Consider the following 25,956-nt stretch of genomic DNA (forward strand, 5'->3'; position numbering starts at 1 on the left):
CACTTTTCTTCCTCAGATTTTATGTGTTATTTCATACATATTGTTTAGGAAGGTGTTCTCAAAAGCTCATTTTAATCCTGTGGGCCTTAACAAGAGTCAAGTCTGTTATCAGTCTGTTCACATTTTCATCAACAAACGCTTAAAACAGGAAACATATTCTTGTAAGAAAAAATACCTTACTCCACTCTGCAAGGAAGTAAACATGTAGTAACATGAAAGGTTTTTTCCAACATCTATTGGTATCCACAGCCTCCCTCCTCTCAGTGTCTGGAGGACACTAGCCCTTATACTTCTGTTTTTAATCATGTCTCTGAACTCTCAAACATGAGAGTCACAACTGTGTAAGGGCACCATTAGTTGAGACAGACATTCGGATATACCTTCTCACGGCTTTAATTCTTAATGAAACATATGTCGTACACCAATATTAATTTCCAAAGACAATAATATAGTGATGTTTATGCTGGAAGATATTTATCTACAGCTGTTACAAAACACCACTAATTTGTCTCCAGAGTGTAATGATTTACCACCACATATACTATCTTATTAACATCAGCTATTATTCACGTGATTATGCAGAAAAGATGATTTTTACATTGTCTTTTGTGGTTCTGTGAAGAAGAAGAAAGTGGAGCAAATATAAAGCATAACATTTATTTCTATAAGCTTAGCCAGTATCTACTGCAATAAATAAAGCCTATCCCTGAGGCTTATGAAATTCTGGAAAAAGAATCTGAAATTGCATTGACAGAGCTGTATTTAAATAAATCCAACCTGAGAGAGAGAAACTGTTCTTGCCATCAGTGTTTTGGTTCTCTTAAACCCAGGATCGCTTTCTGCAAGGACATTCATGGTTGTCTTCCCAATAAATTCCAAAGCATCTAAGCCTCCAGATAACACACTTTTCCCCTGTATAAAATAATGCAACGTGGTTATTTTCTTTCCACTTCATGCTAACGTGAACTGTAAAGAGCATTGCTTTTGTCCACACCGTCTTTGAACATTCAGGTCTCTAGGTCTTCTCTGCTTTAACTAACAACAGGATCGATACATCCACAGAATTATGTTACTTTCTTCTCAATAGATTTTCCAACAGAAAAAAATTAACTATACAAACATTACTAGTTAATTACAAGACTCGCATTGGAGAAAATGTTGCCAATAAAAAAAGTTATGAATATTACCACTTTAATTTCATTGGAAGTGGCACCCAGTCCATGGGAACATATTTTAGATATTAATAATATGGAGCCAAAGTCCATCATGAATGGGACAACCCTGCCTTATCTAACTGATTTGTAAAATTTGGACACTTGTGATGACTCTGGAACTCTCTATCAAAACACAGCTTTTTTCTCTGTCTTCACACAAGGAAGGTGCAGAGGGACTTTTCACAAGGGCATGCAGTGATAGAACAAGGGGTAATGGCTTTAAACTGAAAGAGTAGATTTAGATTAGAAGGAAAACATTAGATTTAGATGTAAGTAAGACATTTTTCACTGTGAGGGTGCTGAGGCACTCAAAGATGTTGTGGCTGTCCCATCCCTGGAAATGTTCAAGGCCAAGTTGTATGGGGCTTGGAGCAACCCTGGTCTAGTGGAAGGTGTCCCTGCCCATGCAGGTTTGCAACTGGATGACCTTTAAAGTCCCTTCCAACTCAAAACCATTCTAGGACTCCATGATTCTCTGATTCATATTAGCACCAGCCCTCACTCACATTTTTTTATGTACACTGAAGAATTTTCTCTGGCTGAAGATTTCCATTTCAACCTGGATTATGCATCTGCCAAATATTCAAATGCTGATGGAACTGATACATTAATGGAAAACTCTACCAAAGTCTCAAATGGCATTACAGGAAACTTACTGAGGCCTTAAATCATTATTCTTGTTTGGTGACACTCATCACTGTGGTATGGCAGCCGCAATATGTTTGCATAAGAGCCCATTTCTCTTCTTTGCAAAGCTTATACAATGCTCAGGCAACCTTACTGATGTCCAGCTGTCACAAGCTGCAGAGTCTGTTGCAACAGTCTCAAGAATAATCTATAGGATTCTCTTCTACTCCCAAAATATTTGATATTAGAATGATGAGGCACTCAGAGTGAACCAGATATGCACTCAAAAAGATCTGTCACTTTGTGAACCGTGCCCAGTGGGGAGTTAGTCTTCTATGTTTTTTTACCTGATGCTTTAACTGTCTCACAATTTCAAGAGAAACACCACACTGAAAAGCTCAGAGTTAAATATTTGCTATGGTAATAGTGTGTAAGCTACGTTGTGGAAGGAGACGACACAAAAATTGTTTTGGAAACAGTACGGTATAAGATTTTGCAAAAGCTGAAGCACAAAAAAGGACGAAGTGCAACACTGAGAAAATACATGGAGAGTGTAATGGGAAAGAACTGTGGATAAGATATTTTGTCTCACTGAGTCTCCACTCAAGACTACCTTTTGGGAAGGCTGACACAAAATGAAAGACTAGATAGACAGGTGAAGGTAAAGGCCAGGAACCAACAATACAGAGTTTAGTAAAAGTCTTGAAATCAGCAAATGGAGTATTTTCTTATTTTATCTGCCTTCAAAAATTAGAAATATTATCATTTTTACTCTGGAAAGACTTCCTGTAAAAAAGTTAAGACGATGATACCAAACCATCAAAAATATTTCCCAAGAATTTGCAGATTCTATATAGGATTGGAGAAGACCATATTTTTCCCTGAAACTCGTGTCAAAGTACTAACTGACTTAGCTGTGTTTGACTTTTGGCTTTTAAAAATTTGATACAGTTATTTTGCCATGGAAGAGATTCTAACTAGACTTAAATCAGAATTGTTTTTACAAAGACCTACAACTTAACAGATGTGACCTACGGTGACATTGCACCTACAAACGATGAAGAGTCACTAGAGCAGAAAGCTAAAATGACTCACTGTGTTCTGTACAGCATTAGTGATGGCTGACAACATGCCACGAGATCCAGATGAAGGGGAAGAAGGAATATTCTCATCAGAACTTTGGTCTAGAGGATCTTCTGCTTCTAATAAAAGAAAAAAAAAAAAAGCTACAACATACTTTCAACTCTACAAGTCACAAATTACAGTAAACTGCATTCTGTGACCAAAATATTACAATTTTGTAAATTGGACTAATTTGGCAGCATCAAAGAGTTTTGTGCAATTACAGTGAACTTGAACTCACGTGTAATTGGTGTTTCAGCTGGAGGAGGCTCTGCTGCTCCTGAAGATGTTGAACTTGCGTTATGAATTCCCAGAGTAGTTCCTGCTTTTTCCTTCACTGCTGTTATCCCATGACCTGCAGCAGAAGAGTATTTTAGAGTATATGACTGGAAAAGTTGTTACTAACAATTCATAGTATTCTTGTACTGCACGATTGATGATGACCAGAATAACTATTAAACTTGCCTCAATTGCTTAATCTTTTTCGAGGTTAATAATTCACTTGTCCTAATATATGCAGTATATTAACTGACTAGAAATGATAAAGCTGAAATAGAATACAAATTACAATGGCTGTGAAAAGTAAAACTTGTTTCAGTGGCACACGTAAGCTTACTTCCTCGCTTTTCAAAATGCTAAATATTCTATTATTCTATTCTATCAGTATAAACAGTTCCAGTGGTAGCTGATCTCCTACAGAGATTTTATCACCTTTACCTGACACATATGTGGTGACTCCCTCTCTATTCAAATGGTCTAGTTTAGTGTAAAGAATGTGTGTTATAAGTATTTTTATATGAACAACAGAATGAGACTGATTTACTGCTTTTCTAAACAGAGTTGATTCACAGCAGCGGATCCCACGGACAGGTAATACCCTGCTATCAGATAGGGTGGGATTCCCTGGTAGTCAGCAGGAGGCAGTAGCTTCCCGATCTGCATCAGCTGTAGTTGAAAAACACTGTCCTGCACATCAGCTGACATGCAATAAGTAAACAACCAACCTGGTGAACAGTATTTCTTTCCATTACAAAATGAAGTGGCTTCAGTGACCTCCATTTGATTTCTTTCTTGTATAGTTACAGTTACTGCTTCTCACGTAAAGCTGATCACTTCTAGCAGCAGGACAATATGTAGTGCTTTAACTATCTTCCTAACTGCTTCTGAGAAGTATTAAAGACAATTTCACATTCTTTGCTTTGTTCCCTTAAACTGAACTGTAAACAGATAAATGATTTCAGAAAAGGCATTAATACAGATGCTCAAGCAGACATTTAAGGTGCAAACTCAAGCATAACGACTCATTAAATGTTGTCCATAGTTTCCCATAATTGTATGCACTTTCTATTAGAAAAGCTCAAAGTATCTTTTCTGAGTTATATTAGCTATAGAAAAATAGCCAATCATTTGCTCTGAGGTGTACTGAATAAACATATCCATATAAGTGTGTGTGTAGTCATACAGCTATGCTTTTGAATATCTCATTAAACAAAGATGCAGTAAAACTATTTGAAATGGAGCAGGAAGAAGGAAAGCATAGATTTATGATTCTCTGATTTCCACATGTGTTGCTGTAGGCACAGACGTAGCTTGGACCAGCCAGCTTGAATAAAGATGGTAGGGATAAGTTAATGCAGCTGGCATGCTACTTCAGAAACAGGTGCTGCAAGTTAATCAATTGGGCCCTGGGTGATCTCATGGGCAGAAGCAGCATATAAGGAGGTAGCTAGCAAAGGAAGGGTGGCTTCGAGTCAACTCTGGTGGTTGTACTGTGTTGCCCCTGTATGTCTCTGCATGTGCATTACTTAGACCCTCTACGTCTTTGAGTGATTATTGCCTTCACAACAACAACATTTGGTGACCCCGACGTGATTCGCTGAATCGGTTGGATCAAGAACCCTCGGCAGAAAAGCACTTGGATTCCTGCTGGAAAAGGCAAGTAATCTGAGCAAACTGATATAATGGGAAAAATGCTAAGCAAAGAGGAAAGTCCTATTGACACCCTCCAGCATATCCTTGCGGAAAAAGGATTCAATTATGAAAGAGAGCCTTTGCTAAGGCTTGTAAGATGGGGACAGGAAGTAGGTCTCTTTGCTTCCCCCCAAGAAGTATATGAAAAAGGACACTGGGAAAAGCTAGGAGACATGTTGAATAATGCTATTGGCTTGTGTAAATTGGTATCATCCATTATACACCAGCTAGAAGCTGAGCGTGCTGCCGCTGCTGCCATGAAAGCAGAAGCTGCTGCACCATCTGCGTTCCCAGTGGATGCTAAAAGATTCTTTGGAGGTGGTGACTTTATAGTGCCATCGGCTCCACCTCTAGAAGAAAATACTCAGAGATTCTTCGGAGGGGATAATGTTGTAATACCCTCGGCTCCACCTCTGGAAGAGGAGAGCATGGATGTGAGCCCACCTCCCCCAGAACCCCCTAGAGCACCGTTCCAGGAGCCGAATACACACATTGCTTCTCCTCCCCTCCCACCCACCCTTCACCATCCTGCCCCATCCCACCCTTCTGCTATACCTGAAGGAGTACCTAACAGAGAACGGAAGGTACGTTTTACAAATGATATGCCGTTGCCCCTGAGCTCATCAATCCCTGAGTGTATTCCTCTGCCATCATCACCCCCAACTTCTAGTGAAGATCAACAAAGACAATTATTAAAGGAAGAGTTAATACAACACGGAGAAGATATGAAACACACTTTGGCCCAGCTGGAGGAACTGATAGAAAAACCAAAAGCAACAGCTAATCAACTGTTGGAACGAATTAATGAATTAACCAAAACAAAGATTAAAGTTTCATCCCCACAGGTACTCAGAGATCCTCGTCCAGATGACTATGATCCGGCTAAGAAATGGAGAGGCCTCATACGTGATGCGGTAATCGAAGGCGAATTTATTCCGCAAGCCTTTCCAGTAATAACAGCACAAAGAAAACGACAATGGGCACCTTTAGATTGGAAATTGGTAAGAGAAGGCCAGAAAGCGGTAATGCAATATGGCTTGTCCAACCCATACGTTCAGACGTTACTGGATCATATTTTCGCCAGTGGGTTAATGACTCCATTTGACTGCCGGAAGCTTGCAGAAACTTTCCTGAAGCCCACTCAGGTATTACTATGGGAGTCTGAATGGGAAAAAAGAGTTGATCTGACGGTGGTGGAAAACATGGACTTACAACAGGGAGATCCGCGGCGAGTCGTCACAGCAGACATGATGCTGGGTAAAGGAGCATTCGCTGATCCTCAGGTACAAGCCCGGCTGCATGAAGCTATCTTGCAGCAAACACAGACACTGGCACGTCAAGCATTTAAGATTGTTCCTGATATGGGGGTGCCAGTTCCCTCATATACAACTATTATTCAAAAACCTAATGAGCCTTTCATGACCTTCTTAGACCGCCTAAGAGCAGCTCTGGATCGTATACCAAACATGTCGGCTGAAGTAAAGGCGGAAATAGGGTTACACTTAGCAGTTGCTAACGCTAATCATGACTGCAAAAAGATCCTGCAGGCTCTCCCGCGGACAGCAACTTTGGTTGACATGATAGAAGCCTGCTCTAGGGTAGGATCGTCAGCACATTTAGCTGAGGCAATGGCAACAGCATTGAAACCTTTAGTTCAAGCCCACAAAGGAGATCGGAGGCCAAAGTGCTTTAACTGTGGAAAAATAGGACACGTGAAAAATCAATGTCGGTCCAGACCATTGGTATGGACAAACAGCTCCGCCAGGCCATCTGGGTCCAATGGCAGATTTCATGGTAATTGTTACAGATGTGGCAAGTTTGGCCATAGAGCCACTGAGTGCCGCTCTCGAGTGGCCAGACATACAATGCATAAGGGAAACGGGTTGACGAGCGCAAAAAGGGCGAGCGCGATGACACAAAAACGCCCTTCAACACCAAGAGCTGCCTGGATGGCCTCAGATCAGCCACTGCAGGAAGCGCAGGAGTGGATGTGGAAACAGCAGTAGATGTAACCATCCACAACACAGAGGTAACAATTATCTCCTCTAACGTTAATGGACCCCTTGGCTATGGATTAAGTGCTTTACTTTTAGGACGGTCATCGGCCTCTCGACAGGGTATTTTTGTGCTCCCCGGTGTAATTGATGCAGACTATGAAGGAAATATTGGAATAATGGTTAAAGTTTGGCAGCCACCAGTTCATATACCTAAAGGAACTAAAATAGCGCAATTAGTTCCTTTCAGAGCTAAAGTTCCTTTCGCAGGAAGTCGTAAGCGTCGAGACGGTGGTTTTGGATCCACTGGAGTACCTGAGGTAAGACTGGCGGTGCCGCTTTCACAGGGAAAGCCCACTCAGACGGTTGTATTCCAACATCCAAATGGTGAACACATGGTTGGGTACAACACATTACTGGATACGGGAGCAGATGTTACTATTGTGCCATTATCCTATTGGCCAAAAAGCTGGCCTTTAGAGAATTTAGACACCCCTGTTGTTGGAGTAGGAGGAATACAGATGACAAAAATTAGCACAGACCTGATTTCGGTATGTATACAGGGCGAAGAGAATAGATGTGTGCAAATTAGGCCCTATGTAATGAATACTTCAGTTTGGCTTTTGGGTAGAGACGCCTTAAGCCAAATGGGCTTTCGTTTGTCAAATGAAAATTTTTAATGGCGGCCATTGATGGGCGACCAATCCTGAAGTTAACTTGGCTAACAGATAAACCAGTTTGGATTGATCAATGGCCGCTAAGCAAAGAAAAGCTCGCCCACATTCATGAATTAGTAAATGAACAACTAGAGAAGGGTCATATTAAACCATCCACCAGTCCATGGAATACACCAATTTTTACTATCCCTAAAAAATCAGGGAAGTGGAGGCTGTTACATGATTTAAGAGCTGTTAATGCAGTGATGCAGGACATGGGTGCTTTACAGCCAGGATTACCCTCTCCTGCAATGCTTCCAAAAGAGTGGCCCCTGTTGGTGATTGACTTAAAGGACTGTTTTTTCACAATTCCCTTACATGAGGATGACAGTGAGAAGTTTGCCTTTACAGTACCATCAATTAACAAACAAGAGCCAGCAAAACGATATCAATGGACTGTTTTACCTCAGGGAATGAAGAACTCACCAACTATTTGTCAAACTTATGTTGCCTGGGCGCTGGCACCTCTGCGCAAAAAATACCCTCGTGTCTTATTTTACCATTATATGGATGATATCTTGATTGCAGGAAAAGACCTGGACCAGCATCGCATTCTACAAGAAGTGAACCGACAGTTAAGCAACTCCGGGTTGGTGATCGCGCCAGAGAAGGTACAAATGCACGCCTCTTGGAAATATTTAGGTAATATTATCACTGATGCGCGCATTTATCCTCAGAAGGTGGCAATTAAAACAGATATTGCTAACTTAACAGACGTTCAAAAGCTAATAGGTGATATCCAATGGGTACGAACCATATGTGGTATCACAAATGAGGATCTTGTGCCACTAATGCCTTTGTTAAAGGGCTCAGTAGAGGCTGATAGTGCACGAAAACTGTCTCGGCAGCAAATCCAAGCAATAGAAAAAATAGGAAGCAAGATAGTCAATAACTACAGTCACCGATATGATCCTGACTTGTCAATTAACATTGCTGTGATAAGTCAAAACCAGCATGTAATGGCAATCTTGATGCAATGGGATTCAGTAGCGAAAGACCCATTGAGGATCTTGGAGTGGATATTTTTGCCATATAATTTACAAAAAACAATTACCACGAGGCTTGAGGCAATTGCAAAAATAATAGTTAAGGCCAGGAAACGTCTGCTGGAAATAGCAGGGATTGAGGCAGACGTCATTTTCGTTCCTCTCACAGATGAGTTCTTGAACTGGGCACTGCAACAATCTGATGAATTACAGTGGGCCTTATTGTCTTATCCAGGAACTATAAATAATCATTATCCGGCCCATAAATTGTTTTCTGTTAAATTTCAAATGGAAGACCGGCCGTTGAGATCAGCAGTACCCGTTAAAGGCCTGACTGTTTTTACTGACGCCAGTAAGATCCAAGCCAAAGCAGGAGTGGTTTGGTGGGAAAATGGAAAATGGCAAAATCTAACTGTCCACTCCCCAGGCAGTTCAGTTCAACTGCTGGAACTGATGGCTGTAGTTAAAACTTTTGAGAAATGGTCAGACGTCCCATTAAACATCATCTCCGATTCCCTCTATGTGGTCGATGCTGTCACTCGATTAGAGAGAGCGCTGTTGAAAGAAATCTCTAATCAGAATCTGTATAACTTATTTCTGAGACTCTGGCATCAGATAAATGAACGGCAAACTGCTTATTATATTGGACATATTCGAAGCCATTCGGGCTTAAAAGATGGCCTATCAGTTGGCAATGAAATTGTTGACAGGATAGTGGCAGCTCCTTTATTGATACCTACGGGGCCAATAATTGACAAATTTTCTCAAGCCCGAAGATCGCACGATTTTTTTCATCAAAGTGCGAAAATGCTGGCGAAGCAGTTTGACTTGACCATATCGGACGCTCAGGGTATTGTTTCCACGTGCCCTGCATGCCAGAATCAGATCGGCCTAGGAGTAGGAGTCAATCCCAGGGGTCTGGCACCATTAGGTATATGGCAATCAGATATCACTGTCTATGCTCCTTTTGGGCGATTTAAACGTATACATGTCACTATTGATACTTATTCAGCCATGGTTTGGGCCACAGCCTTAACCAGTGACAGTTCTCGAGACGTCATAAGACATTGGAGGAGTTGCTTTGCTGTCCTTGGTGTTCCAAGAGAGATAAAAACTGATAATGGCTCGGGATACATAGCCAGTAAAACACGTAAGTTTCTAAACTTATGGGGTGTTAAACATACTACTGGTATCCCAGGAAATTCTACCGGTCAAGCCATTATTGAACGGACACATCAAACCTTAAAAGGCCTTCTAGAAAAACAAAAAACGGGGGAAGAGGGGGTGAGTCCTCAAGACAGACTAATGAAAGCCCTTTATACAATGAATCATCTCAGAATTGTGGCAAACCGGAATGAACCACCGGCATTAACACACTTTGCCCAAATGAGTCGGGATTTGGATTTTACTGACAAACCTAAAGTTTGGTATAAGAATCCCACTACTGGAGAGTGGCAAGGACCTGCAGATCTGTTAACGTGGGGAAGAGGCTATGCTTGTGTCATTACAGATCAAGGTCCCCGATGGATTCCGGCAAAATGGATCAAGCCACATCAACAGAAAGGACTTAACTGTAAGACCAATGGAAAAAACAATCTTGAGGAAAGAACCAAGTGATCCACCCTCAATCCATCACTCTATTAAAATGTAAACCCTCGCAACTGTGGCACCACTTAGGCTGCTGTAAATTCCTTCAGCTATAAAAGAATTAAAGAACTTAAGATGACCAACAGATGAAGAGATACTTCCATCTTATTGATAATGCTCACAGATCAGCATGCTAAAGGATCTGAAGAAAAGTCCAGAACTACATCAGGAAAAAGAAATATCAGTGGAGCTACCAAGACCTCATCCCTTCCTGCCAGTGTGCGTCCCTCCTACCAACACATATCAGATTGTTTATTTTGACTTTATGGATTTCTGTATTGTATTGTTCAGCGATGTAGCTGTTATTGACCTTTTGTTGTAAACTCATGGCCATGGGTAAAAATATTTATGTTTTCTTCATGTACCTTTAATTCTGAAATGTGTTGCTAAAGGCTGGCTGGTTCAAAAAAGAAAAAGGGGGGAATTGTAGGCACAGACGTAGCTTGGACCAGCCAGCTTGAATAAAGATGGTAGGGATAAGTTAATGCAGCTGGCATGCTACTTCAGAAACAGGTGCTGCAAGTTAATCAATTGGGCCCTGGGTGATCTCATGGGCAGAAGCAGCATATAAGGAGGTAGCTAGCAAAGGAAGGGTGGCTTCGAGTCAACTCTGGTGGTTGTACTGTGTTGCCCCTGTACGTCTCTGCACGTGCATTACTTAGACCCTCTACGTCTTTGAGTGATTATTGCCTTCACAACAACAACATGTTGCACATCAGGTGCTCAATGAATTCAATAATAAATAGACTCAAGAAAACATATGTGAAGCAGCAATACTGAAAGACAAGAAAACTGGAGTATCTGGAGGTGAATGCAAAGAACAGATGTCTCCTATGAAACAGAGGAGCAGAAACAAGTGATTTTTTTATGTGACAGCTTAAGCTGCATGGGGTCCTGATGTTTTGCACTGAAAAAAAGAGACTAGGCACATAGATGCTTTTACTTGTCTAAAGAATGTATGACCTTTGTTTCTTTTATCTCACATCTTACAAAATGTAGGTTATGCACCACTTCTTACCTTCTGTACAGTCAGTTCCAGTGCAGACACTGGAGAGTGGTGTACTGCTTTGTCTAATCCTAGTCTCCTGCACATTTTAAGTGGTTCTATTAGCATGAATAGATTCTGGAGTCAATTACTTACCTAACAAAATCTTGGGACTCCCTTAAATAACTATTATTAATGGAACAGATACTTCATGTCATAGAATCATAGAATGGTAGGGGGTTGGAAGGGACCTTTAGAGATCATCTAGTCCAACCCCGCTGCAGAAGCAAGGTCAACCTAGATCAGGTCACGTCGGAACATATCCAGGTGGGTCTTGAAGACCTCCAAGGAAGGAGACTCCACAACCCCTCTGGGCAGCCTGTTCCACTGCTCCCTCATCCTCAGAGTCAAATAGTTTTTTCTTATGTTTAAGTGGAACTTTTTTGTTCCAGCTTCATCCCATTACCCCTTGTCTACATTCTAGTTCTCCTGCTCACAACGTTTTTAAATGAGCAAAAGAACTCTGTTCCTTCTATTGACTTAATTTTTCTTAAGGACTTAACTTGCTAACAAAATATTAGTGTCTTCTAATTACACAAAAAATTAAGTATGAACATTAAGCAAAAAATTCTTATTAACTGTGTGAGAAAGTTACGGATTTTCAGAATAATTTCACTGGGGTTTTTTTTGGTATCTAAACTTGCTTAATTTTTTTATACTCTGTACTTTGGTTCTCATAGTTTTGCAGACAAGTTTCTAATTCCAAGAAAAGGAAGCACACAGTTGCTGCACTCGTATTTAGAGACTTTAAAAAAGGCAATGTTTTCAGGGCTGTGGTTACATGTGCTGAACCAGTAAGAAAATATTTCAGGTCATATTTTCAAGAAAATACTTGCTGAACTGAGCTGTGGCATCTATGTTTGACTACAACAATGAAAGGATGAGATCAGGAGACCACAACTGTTAGATACACACATAAAGCACAAACATGTCAGAAGCACATGCTGGCTTGGAGATAAAAAATATTTGTAATTTCAAAAGGCCCAGAAATAAAAGAGGTTATGGGAGACAAGCCTACACAGAGATAAAACTTGCACTGGCTTTGTTACACTGGGTTGTGGTAAAGCAACTCAGCTGATGCTATAAACTTGGGAACACCTCTGATGCCTCCATTTACTCATCTGTAACAGCAGAGCTATGCAACGGGTATTGTTAGCTGCAGGCTTTTTGAAGAAAAAGTTATTTTTTCCCTGAGTTGTTGCTTTTTTGTGCCTACAGCATTCTTTTCTTTCTGCTGGCTGGCAGTTTCAGCAGAATATTGTTGTTCATCTTGCTAGCTGGAAATTTTTGTTTGAAAAGGCCCTGCAAGCAGGACCTAAACATGTGGCCTGCCTTTGAGTTTGCCTGATCTGCCCAAGGCCAGATTACAGCTGTTCACAAACACTTTAGTCAGATAATCCCCCTTCACTTTAGACTCTCTTATCTTCCACCTGCCCAGTTTAGTAGCTTTGGATTCCCTGCAGGGCTGAAAGAGGCCAACAGACACCTTTGGAGGGCAGTTCAGCATATCTGAAATCTAACTGTGGAATCACTGTTCTTCTTCAATCCAGTACTCCCACGCAATTGGACTCCCTGCTTCAGTGGTGCAGATAGAGAGGAAGAGATTTTGCCCCTGGCTAACACACAGTCTTTCTCACCTGTGTTGTACCAAAGGGGGTACTTCTGATGAACAACCAATCAAAATTTAGCCTAGTAAGATGAATGAAGCTTCATCTGTTTCAAGCTAAAGATGAACACTGAGGCCTTAAATTAACATCTGACATGGACTGAGAAACTCAGGAATCTCAAGATGGCTGAGGAGGAATCACTCCACTCTATAATTACGGATACATGGAAGAGCCATCTATGGTCTTGGTTTTAAACAGTAAAAACTGGGACTCCATTGTGCTTGCTTTGAGGCACTTTATTCACTTAAAGACTAGAAAAATTCTCTTCCTTGTTAAAATAAAAACACAGGTCAGATTCTGACAATACCTGTGCTATCCAGTCTGTAAAACAGTAATAACTTTGGTTAAGCTAGTAACTGAGACTAGTTTCAGATCTCCTTATTGGTAAAAGGTTTTAATAATATCAACAGGCATAAAGGCTACAACAGATGATTGGTTCTCAACCTCTTCTAGATCACAAGCCCTTTACGGAGACATAAAGGGACCAAATGTGACTGCCATCCTCAAAAGCATGTCCACAACTCTTCCATCTGTCACTTGCATTCATTATTCAGTCCAGTGCAGGGCCACCAAGATGATCAGGGGACTGGAGCATCTTCCTTATGATGGAAAGGCTGCAAGAACTGGGGCTGTTTAGTCTAGAAAACAGGAGACTAAGGGGGGATCTCATTAATATTTACAAGTATCTAAATGGTGGATGTCAGGAGGTTGGGTCATCCCTTTTTTCTCTTGTATCTAGTGACAGGACAAGGGGTAATGGAAAGAAGCAGGAAAACAAAAAGTTCCATTTAAACATAAGAAAAAACTATTTTACTGTGAGGGTCGTGGAGCCCTGGCACAGGTTGCCCAGAGAGGGTGTGGAGTCTCCTTCTCTGGAGGTCTTCAAAACCTTCACGGACACATTCCTGTGTGACCTAGGTGGACCTGCTTCTGCAGGGTTGTTGGACTAGATGATCTCTAAAGGTCCCTTCCAACTCCTACCATTCGGCGAGTCCGTGAAAAAGGAGTGTGCTGCTACAGCAGCTGTAAAGTGTTACTTAAAAAATAGCTGAGTTACCACCATGTGATTTCAGGCCCCAAATAATTTTTCCCTTAATCATCTGAATTTATGCAATGAAAAAAAAAAAGTTTTCTGAAGAGATTAACTGTCCTTTTTATCACCACATAAATTACAAGGATAATACTCAGCCTTTTTATATCATTCTTAATTTCACAACAGGGGAATAGTATCTAGAGAGAATGGAAAAGACATTCGCATCATTTCAATACTTCAGATGCTATTACGTGCAGCATTTGCATTTCTGTTCCACTCAGACTACAATTTAAGCTATGCAATGCTGATTACTGCACATTCCCATACATGATAATACCCAAGCTCATGAACACAGCGATATTGTAAGTGACATTTCATTCTGTCATACTGAGCAACAAGACAAGGTTTTCAGCAGACTAGGGAAAACTACGGCTGGCTGATATTTATGTGTGCTACTCCACCAGGTGAAGAACTAGATGAGGAATTTACACAAGCACAAAATAATCAAGAAAGCAGAATTTTAATTACAAACAATGCACAAGAGAGATGCATTAAGCAGCCTTATGAATTTCAGAGGCCACATAAATTAAATACCTGGGTTCTACTTATTATTACTTTTATTGTGTAAGAGGTGTTGAGCGATGTTAGTTTTACAATGGCACTGGCAATAAAAATCCACAGACTTACCTGGAGTGAAGCACATGCATATAGCATGATAAAGAACAGACTTTGCTTGGAAATGCAGCTTGCTGAGCACTTAAGCACCTTATGAATGCCATAATTCATCCATACAAACAATACAGCATATGTAAGGCAAAGCTTGTAGGAGCAGGTAGTAACTTTCATGAAGCAGATAGCTCAGTTGGAAAAAAAAACCTAAACAGGCAAGCTTTCAAGCATATAAACTGTTTTTAAAAAAGGAAGTCACAAGCTTGGAGTACAGGCTAAGAATATATTTTACTTCACTGAAGTCCTGGAGGTAGAAGGTTTGCTGTTACAGCTAAACTGACCTAATGGCTTCTTGGTACTTACATGGGAAGTTCTATTCATAGAATCATAGAATCATAGAATCACAGAATGGTAGGGGTTGGAAGGGACATTTAGAGATCATCTAGTCCAACCCCCCTGCAGAAGCAGGTTCATCTAGATCAGGTTGCATAGGAACATGTCCAGAACTATTCTTTCCATGTTCCATATTTGTCCCTTCAGCTTGCCCTGGCACTCATCTCTATGTATTGATTTAAGGAACTTAAGAAGGCAGAAAAGATATTTTTCTATCCTCTAGCTTTATCCTTATGTCTGTTTAGCTTCCTGAATTGTATCACCAGGAACTCAGAGGAGCATTAAATGCTGACACAGGGAGGAGGAGGAAACATGCAAAGAAAAGACAGGTGCAGGACTGCATGTTTCAGTGGGTGCTAGCCATTACATTGGCTTAGCTGCAATGGAAACCCACTGTTAAAGCAGAGTTACACCAACACTGTTACTTAAAGATTCAATGGTTTAACTACTGATTTACTAAAAAAGTACAACTTAAAAGGAACGGGGTGAAATGTTGACAATAAGCACAAGTTGTGTATATAGATCACATCATCCCAGCAACTGCTTCACTGGATCTACACCACTGTGGTTCCATAAAGGAGTGAAATCAAACTTCTTGCACCTTTTAAAAACAAAATTCACCTAATGAATGAGGCTGATTCAATAACTTTCTTAGTGTGACATCTAGTGTCAGGCTGGATGTCTGACATGGTTCAGGCAGTGACTGCTACTCATCCGAAGGCATTACTGATTCTGTTGTGTAGATGAGTATCACATCTGCCTCGTGGTGAAGACCTTGATTCAAATAATGTCAGAATCAGTTGAAAGACTACAGATATTTCTGTAAGAATACAAAGCCATTGACAAAACAATCACTGGCTATATGTCCAGAGTTAGTTGAAGAGAGGTAAGATACAAATTATACAGAAACTACCTTATTATTAGAAACTAAATTCAGCTATGCTAAACAAATAGCCATGCAGTAAAAACACTCGTCTGTTTGGGAGCTCTAAACGAAAGTTAGAAGGATGATGAAACCACAATCCCTGGAACAACCATTTCAGCTCAGTCTTAAACAGAAAGGAATTTTTTTTTCTTTTTACAGTAAGAATAATCATTTACTGGAAACAACCTCCCCAGGGACATGGTGGAGTCCCTATTGCAGAGGTTTTCAAGATGTGACTGGACAAAGTGCTAGATAATCTCATCAAGGTGCCCTTTCCCACAAAAGCCTGAACTAGGTCTTTCAAGGTCTCCGCCAATCTGGGCTGTTCTATGATACTATTTGTTAAAAGCTGAATGTATTTGGTTAGGTCTTTGAGATGTTATCCAGTCCACCTCAAACTGTTTCTGCTGTTTTTACAGAGTACCACTTTTTTTTCAAAGATATGGAATAGTATTTATTGTATTTAACCAGACAAGCAGCTATGCTGTACAAAGATAACAACAGAGCAACAAAAAAATCACATACTAAACATGTTGTTGATAAGCCTAATAACCAAGAAAGCAGCTTTACTTATAACATTTGCTACACTGAAAGAATAAGCAACAATAAAATAAACTGGATCATAGCAAACCAACCTTCTGATGTAGAATTGGAGATGAAGCATTAGTTGAACTACTCCGATATTAAATGGAGTAATATGAAGGGGAATCATAAATAATTAAGAACATGAAGTAAGCTTGTAGAAAGTCCCAATAGCTTTAATTTTTCTTCTCTCACTGTCTCTCAGTAGGAATTACCATACTGAAGCAGATACATGGTACATGCAGTCCCGCATCCTGTCTATGACAGTGGATACTTCACAGGATCAAGCATGAAATTCCATAACAAAAAACTAGGAAATAAGCCCTCTATCTGAGAAACAGAAACTGTTACCTGCTGCATTGATTTCTTGGAATAGATCTAAGACTATCTATACGGCCTTCCAAGTTACCTTGGGTTCAATAAACATGGAAGAATGTACATTTGATTTCTGCTTAAGTCAAAGTCTATTTTTTTAAATAAGTTCAGTGAAAAGTTAGACCCAAAATTATTAAATAATAATATGGGAACTCAACCCCACCCTGACCCCAGGATTGGGAAGTCTGTCTAAGTTATAGATTCCAGGAAATGGGAAGAGAAAACAGGGGAAATGCTGCTTAACATATTTAGTTTTACATTCTTTCCCTGTTGTTCTTTGTCACTGCCAGACACTAGATAGTAGATGGGCCTTCAGTGTGTAACTCTTCTCATGGAGAATTGAAATGATTTTTAACTTTTCTTTTTAGGTGACTTGACCTGTTCCAACTGTGCTCGTTTATAAATAAAAATAATAATTCTAGAAAAAAAAAAATAGTGGTGATGACAAGCCTCTTCAAAATAGACACCAAAATCACACCACCTCACCAGCTCAGGCTGCCTAGACAACAAACTTGTTCACTTATTTACACTCTGTGAAGGCAGTTACGATACTGATACAAGTATAAATGGTATGTTATGAAGACAGTATCAACTAAGCATGAATTTTTAATTTAATGATATGAGCCAAGATATAACGACCTATATAGAAATGAGACTACACCATTGAAAAGTCAATGGAAATCCACAGAGATCAATGCTGGCAGCAGGTTTTATAGACAGAAACAACACATGGCTGTAAGAATGTATGCCTCATTTACTTACTAGACAATAACAAGACAGAATCATAGAATCATCTTGTTCGTCTCCCACACTTTTTCCAACATCATTCATCATTTTCTGGCAAGCTCATGTCAGCTGGGCAAGCAAATATCTGTAGCCTTTCTGCCCCACAGAAAATGTATATTCTTTGTGACACTGATTGCTCAGTTAAGGTCAAGACTTCCAAGTGAAAGAAGACTTCGTGAGATTGCCACTGTAAGCTTGCAACAATACTAACTGTTTGATAACAATCTTCTTACTCAGAACATTAGAGTGGGCATTTGATAGCATACTCTTTGCTGCAAAAGCTGAACATAATATAAATATGGCTATCTCATAGGCAGAACCTGAATGACCTCAAAGAGCTCTGTTCCAAGGAATCTGGTATAACAACTATAAAAAAAGAACTGAACAATTCATCAGCATTACAGTTCCAACTGATCAACAGTAAAATTACCTTTATGCACATTCATTTTCTTCAGTCATTTACGCTAACCCAAATTCTTTTCAGAATGCTGTTGTTACAATGGTCTGAGAATTAAAAAGCAGCAAGGCCTGTGAAGTCTGTGAAAGCAGTACCCTTTATTAAATCTACTAATAGTTCTGGGGAAAAAACGGCCAAAACTTTTTGACACATGGACCTTTCTTCAAGTCTAAAAGAGAAGGGTTAAACTTCTTTAAGGTTTAATGCAAACTGACAATGCTTATGCAGCTCCACAGCTAGTTAAGCTGCTCTTGTCCCCATCAAATAGTGAGCCAGATTAGGGAACTGCAAACTGATCCAGCTGAATATTTGATCCAGTTCTGCATATATACTTTTCAAAATCAGTCCCACAAATCATCTCCCCACATTACTACGTGTTACAGGCCGCTGTTAGCGTAAGAGAAGGAAGGCATTGCTGGGGCAAGGCAGGCCTGCTCCTTTCAGCAACAACCTTCACTTATGTCAATTTAAAGACATCCTAGAAACCCATTCTAAGTTTGGCTAGGTATGTTAATTGGTTGGATCACCTGAAAGAAAAAGTAGTTGCAAACTCTTCAGTGTGGGTGTTAAAAAAAAAAAAAAGAGAGGATGGGGGAAGTTTCCTCCTTCCCTGTAAAAGAGATAGCAATATTCCATTGGCCATGGAACAGAGGAGGATAAGGAGAATTACTTAGCCTTACATGGGATCATAAAACCAGCACCTCTGTTTTATCTGTTCTTTTTAGTGACTAGCAATTGATTTTCATTTTAATTCCTAGGTTCATCTTTTGATGCTGTTGTCGATCCTCTATAAGAACTGATTAGTTAAGAGCTTAGTACACAGTTTTGTGAGAAATTATTTCCCACTGGTAACTAGGTATTTGCATGCTTTGCTTTTCGTCTCAGAGTTTTCAATGTGTAATGACCAAGTTTTACCAAGTCTTCACAAGGACATACTCTACTGAAGTACTAGTGGGAATGAGAGTACAGGGTTCACATTTCAGTATGTTGTTCTACTCTTTGAAATCTGGCGTGATAGCTTGACAGTTTCCCTGGGTGTCAGTGAAAGCTGGGATGATCTACAGGAAGTGATTTCATATTGTATAGATAGAAGTCACAGTGTATAAAGCACAAACATGCATATGCACATATCTGGTTTGGAGTGCTTTGACTTCAGAAGCCATAAGCCTTTGGCTGATAGGAATTTTATCAGATTATGTATCCTTTCGATGAAAAAGTCACAGAGAGGTAATTCACTAACTCCACTAACAGGCCTAGTAACCTGGCCATAATCTGACTCCAAGAAATATTTATGTGCTTTGACAGTTTAGAAAGGCTCTTCTTCCTATTAAAAAAAAAATCACACTTGCCAAGCATAAGAGTCAAAAAATGACTATAAAACTTTAAGATCACACATTGATGTGTCTAATGACATATTAAAAATATTGAACGCTTACCCACTGTGGCAGAAGCCGATGACAGGAGAGATTTTCCCCAGGTACCCCAAGCTCCCCATCTACTTGTTTTAGATGAGGAGTCTGTGGCCTGTAAGAAGAAAAACAGTACTTCACTGTGTAAAATTCATGTTTTCCAAAGGCAGGAGGACACAAAGAACCTGCCAGGCAACAAAGTCAAGCGTTTAATAAATGACAGATCGGGCATTATGTTGAGTTCAAGTTTCTGTGCAGAAGAACACATAATGGAAAGCTTAGCTGAGATCATCTGTGCCTAAAACTCCCGGGATATGTTTAGAGATTCCTCATATTTCTTCTGGCACCTAATCCTATAAAGCCATACAAGTTTCTTAGGGCTGCTATTAGGGAAAGGCGGGAAGACATCTCCTTCTTGAGTTCTACCAGAAGCCAGAGTCAGAGGATTCTCTACCCAGGTCTCCTCAGCAGTGTAACCCTGAAGATGCACACAGGGAACTTCTAACGACTGAGTTCAATAAAAACACAACCAGAGGAGGTGCTGCCCACCTTTTACACTAATGTGTAGTACTAAGCAATTAACAGAATTCCATTATTTAAATCATACTAAGAAACTGTTGTCTCAAGAAGGTCTCCAGTAAGGTATCATCCCTACATAATCAGGTTAAAACCAAACGCTGAAGCATCCCAACACAGCTCTGCACTGTGCAGTATACAGATCACCATGGAGAGGATTGCTGGTGAAGGGACTAAAACATGTTTTAACCTCTTCCAATTTGTGTATGCCTGAAAATTTTTCAGTGGAGGTGAGAACATCTTCAGCTATATCACATATATTGGATTTTGATGCTGTATGGACTGTAAAAAAAAAGTGTTGCTTTTCTTAGTTTCAACTTACTGCAATTACTCAAGGGACTCCCAAAGGTCTGTAGATTGTGAATCGAAAAGTACTGACCTAGAATAAAATAAAAAACTGCTGGCTGTTTTACTGAGCCTCATGAAACATACATTGTTTCTGTAAAGTTAATGACTGGAAGATTAATAAGTACATGATTCAGTGTTGCATATGCAGCTTAAATTCTGTCCTCTTCTAGGTTCATTCTGTGAACTGAATGGGGTAGATTTGTACAAAAAGCCAGATAACAAATCACAGGAGCATTCTATCTATACAAAATGGACCATATTCTTAGTAGCATTTAGGCTCTGGCATAGTTTTATTGCAACCACGCTAAAGATCAAATTAATATCAAATTGGAAAGAGAAATTCAACTATTCCTAGTTTCCAAAAGCTTCAGGTTACAACTTAACTTCTTTTTATTCCCATGCAGGTTTTCTATACATAGTCCCGTTTTCTGAAAAACAGTATGCACATTGTGCAAAATTTTGTCCTTCTAAAGCAAAGAGGGAACGGTTTTTATGGAAAAGAAAGTATTACTCACTGGACTATTTTGTTCATGTAGTGTTTCATCAGATTCAGGTTCTGCATCAAGGTTTACAGTGTCATTGCACTCAGTGGGCATGTCTTCGGTTGCCTCTCCATTAGAAGGTAGATTTTCAGGTATTTTTTCAGTCAAAAGGTTTTCATTAATAAATACATTTCCTTCCTGTCTATTACTGGCACTCTGGGTGGCCGGTCCATGTTCATCTTGTGAAGATTCAGGCAAGATCTCAGCTTCCACATGGTGTGGTACTGACTCCAGAGGCAATATCTCACTGCTGGGCATTGCCACCACTTCAGGTTTTTCTTCAGATGGGGAGGTGCCATCATGTATGTCTTCCGACATTTTAAATTCTGAATACAGAAAATAAATCAAGTCTTTTGGGTTCTATAAACATCTGAATGACCATAAAGTATGCGGCGTTTACCATAAGCTACTGCTGGAAAACAACACACCCTTGCATGTAAGGGCCCTGAAGTACGGAGCCTGGTGGTACACATATCATGCTGGCATTGGTATCACAATGATACTCTGAATACTCTATTCACCTCACAGGATCTCATTCTGTGATTTTGAAGCCAAGGTAAGCTTGCATGAGACAGGGTTATTTTCTGGGGTTTTTTTGTTTGGTTGTGGTTTTTTTTGTAAGTTACAAACTAGTTTTCTCTTATTTATTCTTTATCTTCCAATGTAACTTTCCAAGTATCTCCCACCACTGTGCAGTCATCGGGCTGAGGATCCAGGAAGGGAAAGAAATGGCCACTAAGGAAGCTCTGCAGCTGATTAAGGAGTGGAACTGGCAGAGTCCAAAAGGACGCCTGCACAGTGATTACTACCACCAGCTGGCAACAACAGTATGCCTGGCACTCACAGAATCTTGAGGGTTGTAAGGTACCTCGAAAGATCATCTAGTCCAAACCTCCTCTCAGAACAGGACTACCTAGAGTAGGTAACACAAGAACTCGTCCAGGTGGGTTTCGAATGTCTCCAGAGAAGACTCCACAACCCATCTAGGCAGTCTGTTCCACTTTGTATCCATTGGGAAGGTTCTATGACAGACTGAAGAACTGTAGGTAATAAAAGGGGCAAAAAAGCAAAGTATAACTGGGATTTAGGAGAAATCTGCCTGAGAAGCATGTGTTTAAACTAGTGTATTTTATTAAAGTCTATAGAATCAGGGACATCTGTAGCTTTAACAGCATATTTGTCTAACTTCAGTGTAGACAGATCAACTCTTTGAACTATTCCAAGAATAGCATTTGAAATCATTGAACAAGAAACAAACAACCACTTGGCACCATTTTTATCACTTTAGCTTACACCGTAACTTAGTTATCTTTATAAATCATGCATTTACAAGTCAAAATCTTTGTGTTTGCCACAAGTATTTGCAGGTTTCCATTATAAATATACAAAATCCTATAAAATGCTTTAGCGTAGGTAAATGTTGACATTGTGTTAACAGTACTCACTGTGTGATGGGCAGCATCACCTAAAGAAAATTGTGTAATTGGAATACCACCATCTGAAACAAAGCTCCTCAAACCTGTGAAATCTGTACAGATTGAATGAGGATTAGATCTGGGTAAGAAAATATGCAAGAGCAGTGTAACGTTTAAGGGATCATACATATATCTGCTCATGAAATTCTGTGGGACCAAGTCATCTCTGAGGACCGCTCAGACCCTGGTTCCTGCAGTTGTCTGATAAACCTTCCTTACAGGAGCAAAGCAAATCACCTGTGTCAGATGCCTGACCCGGGGCTAAGACATCAGTCAAGCCGCCATCCTTGAAACTATCTATACTCATCGAAATCAACTCGGACAACTCCGCCCGAAGGGAATTCCTTTCTATAGACAGCTCATGAGGGAGGCGCCGAGGCCCGCTCCGTCCGGCCTCGATGGCAGCGCCCAGCCGCTGACGGGTGCCCGCAGACGCGGATCAACGGCTCCGTGAGGGTAGAGGTCTGGTGCTCTACTGAACCACTGCCCTCCATCAAGCTACTTGTTCCGTCCGGCAGCACCGCGCTCCGTATTGCTTGACGGCCGCAACACCTTCTCCCTCCGCGGGCCGCCGCGGGCGCGGGGCGCTGAAGGGACGCGCCCTCGGGCCGGCGCCACCTGCCCCCGCGGCCGGGGCGAGGCGGGAGCAGCCGGGGCGCCGCTCGAGCAGCCGGGGCGCCGCTCCTTCAAACCCACAGCTTCCCCCTTCCTTCCTTTTTTTTTTTTCTTTTCGAAATCCCCTGCAGGGTGGCGTTATCAGTGAGGAGCCCGCAGCCAGTTACAAAAGCGTCAGAAAAAGAAGAAATCGCTGTGCTCCTTACCACTCGGCGGTGCCCGCGCCGGCGCGCCCCCTGCTCCTTCCCCTTCCCCGCCCCGCCACGTCGGCAGCAGCGGGGGGAGGAGGCAGAGCGGGCCCGGCAGCCACGGGCCGGACGGATCGTAAGGAGGAGGGCGGACTGACTGTCCTACCGCGCTCTCCCTCCGTTCTTCTGACGCGGCTGCCTGTTGCTAACTCCCTATCTGTCCACGGGCCCCAGGCTGTGGGCCGGGGCGGCAGCGCGCATCCCCCAGCCGAGAGCTGCCCCGGCCGCCATTACAGCCCCTCAGGGCCCCCGGCGCGGGGTGACCGGGGGCCGTGGGACGCGGAGCGCTCCCGGCAGGGGGGACAGGGCACGACTTGGCTTCCCTCGCCTCCTCACTCAGACGACAAAAGGGCAAAATTGGGCAGCGCTCGTGTGATAACGATCATACTGAGGCATTTTAGTTATGTCAGTCTAGTCACTCAGCTGGCGTCTTCTTTTTTTGTTCTGTAGAAAGTTAGGCGAGCTGCTGCAAACCACCTAATGAAGTGTGCGGTTGTGGAATTAAACAACTGAGATTTCGCTTTTCAGATGCCATTTGCACCGTCTTTCTGTCAGTGTTTACAGGAAACGCCGCTAAAACAAGCTGGGAGTTGCATACACTCACCTCCAGTAAGTTACTGTCAGCACTGGGTGCCGGCAGCCACGAGGGAAATACTTGGTTGAGCAAGTGGATTGCAGGCTCTTGCCCAACAACCTGTGGGTTTTTTGTCAGTTTTAATTCTTCATACCCTTTTCTCTTTTTGCTGCTTCATTTTAAGGTGAAGTGTGTTCTTCTACTCTTGATAAAAGGCAGTTCCATGATTCATCATAGCATCGTTTCTGTCACTGTTCTTCCTTAGTCAAAGAAATAAACTTAGTGTTGCTACCAGAAACAAATAATACATGTTGTGAATGGTTGAGACCTTTCATAGGAGGTCACAAAGCCCCCATTCTCAGAAACCCACTTCCTAATATGGATCACACTATGTGACTTAGATGCTTAGGGGACGAAAGTCTCCAAGGCTTCCCATTAAGTAGGTGGTAGCAGAACAAATAATTATGTCACTAGTAAGTTTATTTTGAAGGCATTTCAATGAGAATTTAAGTATCAGGGCATGCTGGTAGTTCTAGCATGTTTTAGGCTCATTATTCATGTTTAGACATATTTATTGAAAAAGAAATCCAGAGTGTCCCTAAGGATTTCCCTCTGCTTTTCAGTGGAGCTTGCGGAAGATTAAGGGCAATGTCTTAGAAGGAATCACAATAGCTGAAGATTGTTTTTCCACGTGATGGATGGTAATATTGACTGAAAGTGGGTCTTAAACTGTCTGTTTTGCAGCTTCTGTATAAGGCCATGCATGTTTCAAAACTGCAAGACATTATTAAGCACTGTTGTAATAGAAACTTATTACTTCCCTAGAAATCAGCATTTCAAGTGTATTTAACGTGATAGAAGGATGTATTAATTTAAGTTCTTAAATTACTGTCTTGAATTTAGCATTTGTATTTTCTAATTTTCTATTTCACTTGTATTTTCTCACCATGGTAATATTGCAAAAGGTTTTGGAATAAATGAATAATAGAAATTGAACACTTATCTCATATTTCATCGAAGTTTGTTATTGCTCTGAGTTTCATCATCTTCCTAATGGGTTTCAGAAAAGATACTCACCCCTTAATAAATAGATAAATAAAAGATGGAAGGAAACAACTACATTCTGCTACTTTTGACAAAACACAGAAGTATGAGTAACATTTGAGTAATACATTGATCTCCTTTCAGTGGTTGCACTGGTAAAGCTGATAAATGTTAGGGCTAATGCCATGCAATTGAGGATAACATCCTTATTTTGCTGCTTAATATATGTTTTATCTGTCTTTATAGTATGTAGGCAGAATTGGAGACCTCAGACTGTGTTAGTGGCCAACTCCTACTGTTGCTTAATTAAAAAGATACTCTCTTAAATAAGAATCTTTTATTTACAGCAATTATTACATGTTAAACAAACATATGTCTGGTACTGTATTCGTTACAGTAATAAATAGGTTATATCCAAGTAGGTAACTGTTCTGTTCCAAAACAGGAATGAATATTTGGTAGAAGCAAGATCTTACCTTCGGATTTTATCTCATCCTAAAGCTGGATAGCAAAATCTTTCCAGCTGAGGGCACACAATGGTGAGGTTTGTATGTGACAACATTATAAGGTTTCATTTGAAATCCAACTGTGAATACTCTTGTCTGTATTGACGGAAAAGGAGAAAGAATCATAGAGGACCACCTTAAGGCTCATTGACATAACAGCAGAGAATAGGAATTATCCACATTCTGTCATTTACCACTTGACCTATCTTTCTCTTTGTTTTTTTGGATGTCTTCTTTTCACTTGAAGCTGAGAAATGAAATATGATGACTGAATAAGCTTTAAAGTGAAAAAGAAATTTTAAAGATTATTTTCTCTGGTTCCCGAATCACTGAAATGTTAAACCATGAATGTGTTACGGTATGCTGACTGAGAAAGCATGGCAGTTCTGTATTTAGATCTCGGCTAAGAT

At 40.7% G+C, this 25,956-nt stretch overlaps 1 protein-coding gene across 5 annotated transcripts in view; it reads right to left on the reverse strand.

Annotated features, from left to right (window-relative positions):
- FAM114A1 (family with sequence similarity 114 member A1) overlaps positions 1-23,440 on the reverse strand; it is a 40,692-nt gene extending 17,252 nt beyond the window's left edge. For 2 of the 5 annotated variants that reach the window (XM_061992873.1, XM_061992872.1), the window contains exons 1-6: positions 22,797-23,039; positions 21,058-21,410; positions 19,646-19,733; positions 3,205-3,318; positions 2,937-3,043; positions 778-912 (exon numbers count right to left, since the gene is read on the reverse strand). In XM_061992873.1, the coding sequence (XP_061848857.1) occupies positions 778-912; positions 2,937-3,043; positions 3,205-3,318; positions 19,646-19,733; positions 21,058-21,410; positions 22,797-22,866 (867 nt within the window). In that variant the 5' untranslated portion in view covers positions 22,867-23,039. Of the gene's footprint in view, positions 1-777; positions 913-2,936; positions 3,044-3,204; positions 3,319-19,645; positions 19,734-21,057; positions 21,411-22,529; positions 22,613-22,796; positions 23,040-23,380 lie in introns of those variants that run through there. The other 3 variants (XM_061992874.1, XM_061992875.1, XM_061992876.1) reach the window with 3 other exon arrangements.
- Between the last annotated feature and the right edge of the window lie 2,516 nt (positions 23,441-25,956).

This window comes from Colius striatus, chromosome 3, assembly GCF_028858725.1.
Source record: "Colius striatus isolate bColStr4 chromosome 3, bColStr4.1.hap1, whole genome shotgun sequence".
In the NCBI taxonomy this organism is placed as follows: Eukaryota; Metazoa; Chordata; class Aves; order Coliiformes; family Coliidae; genus Colius; species Colius striatus.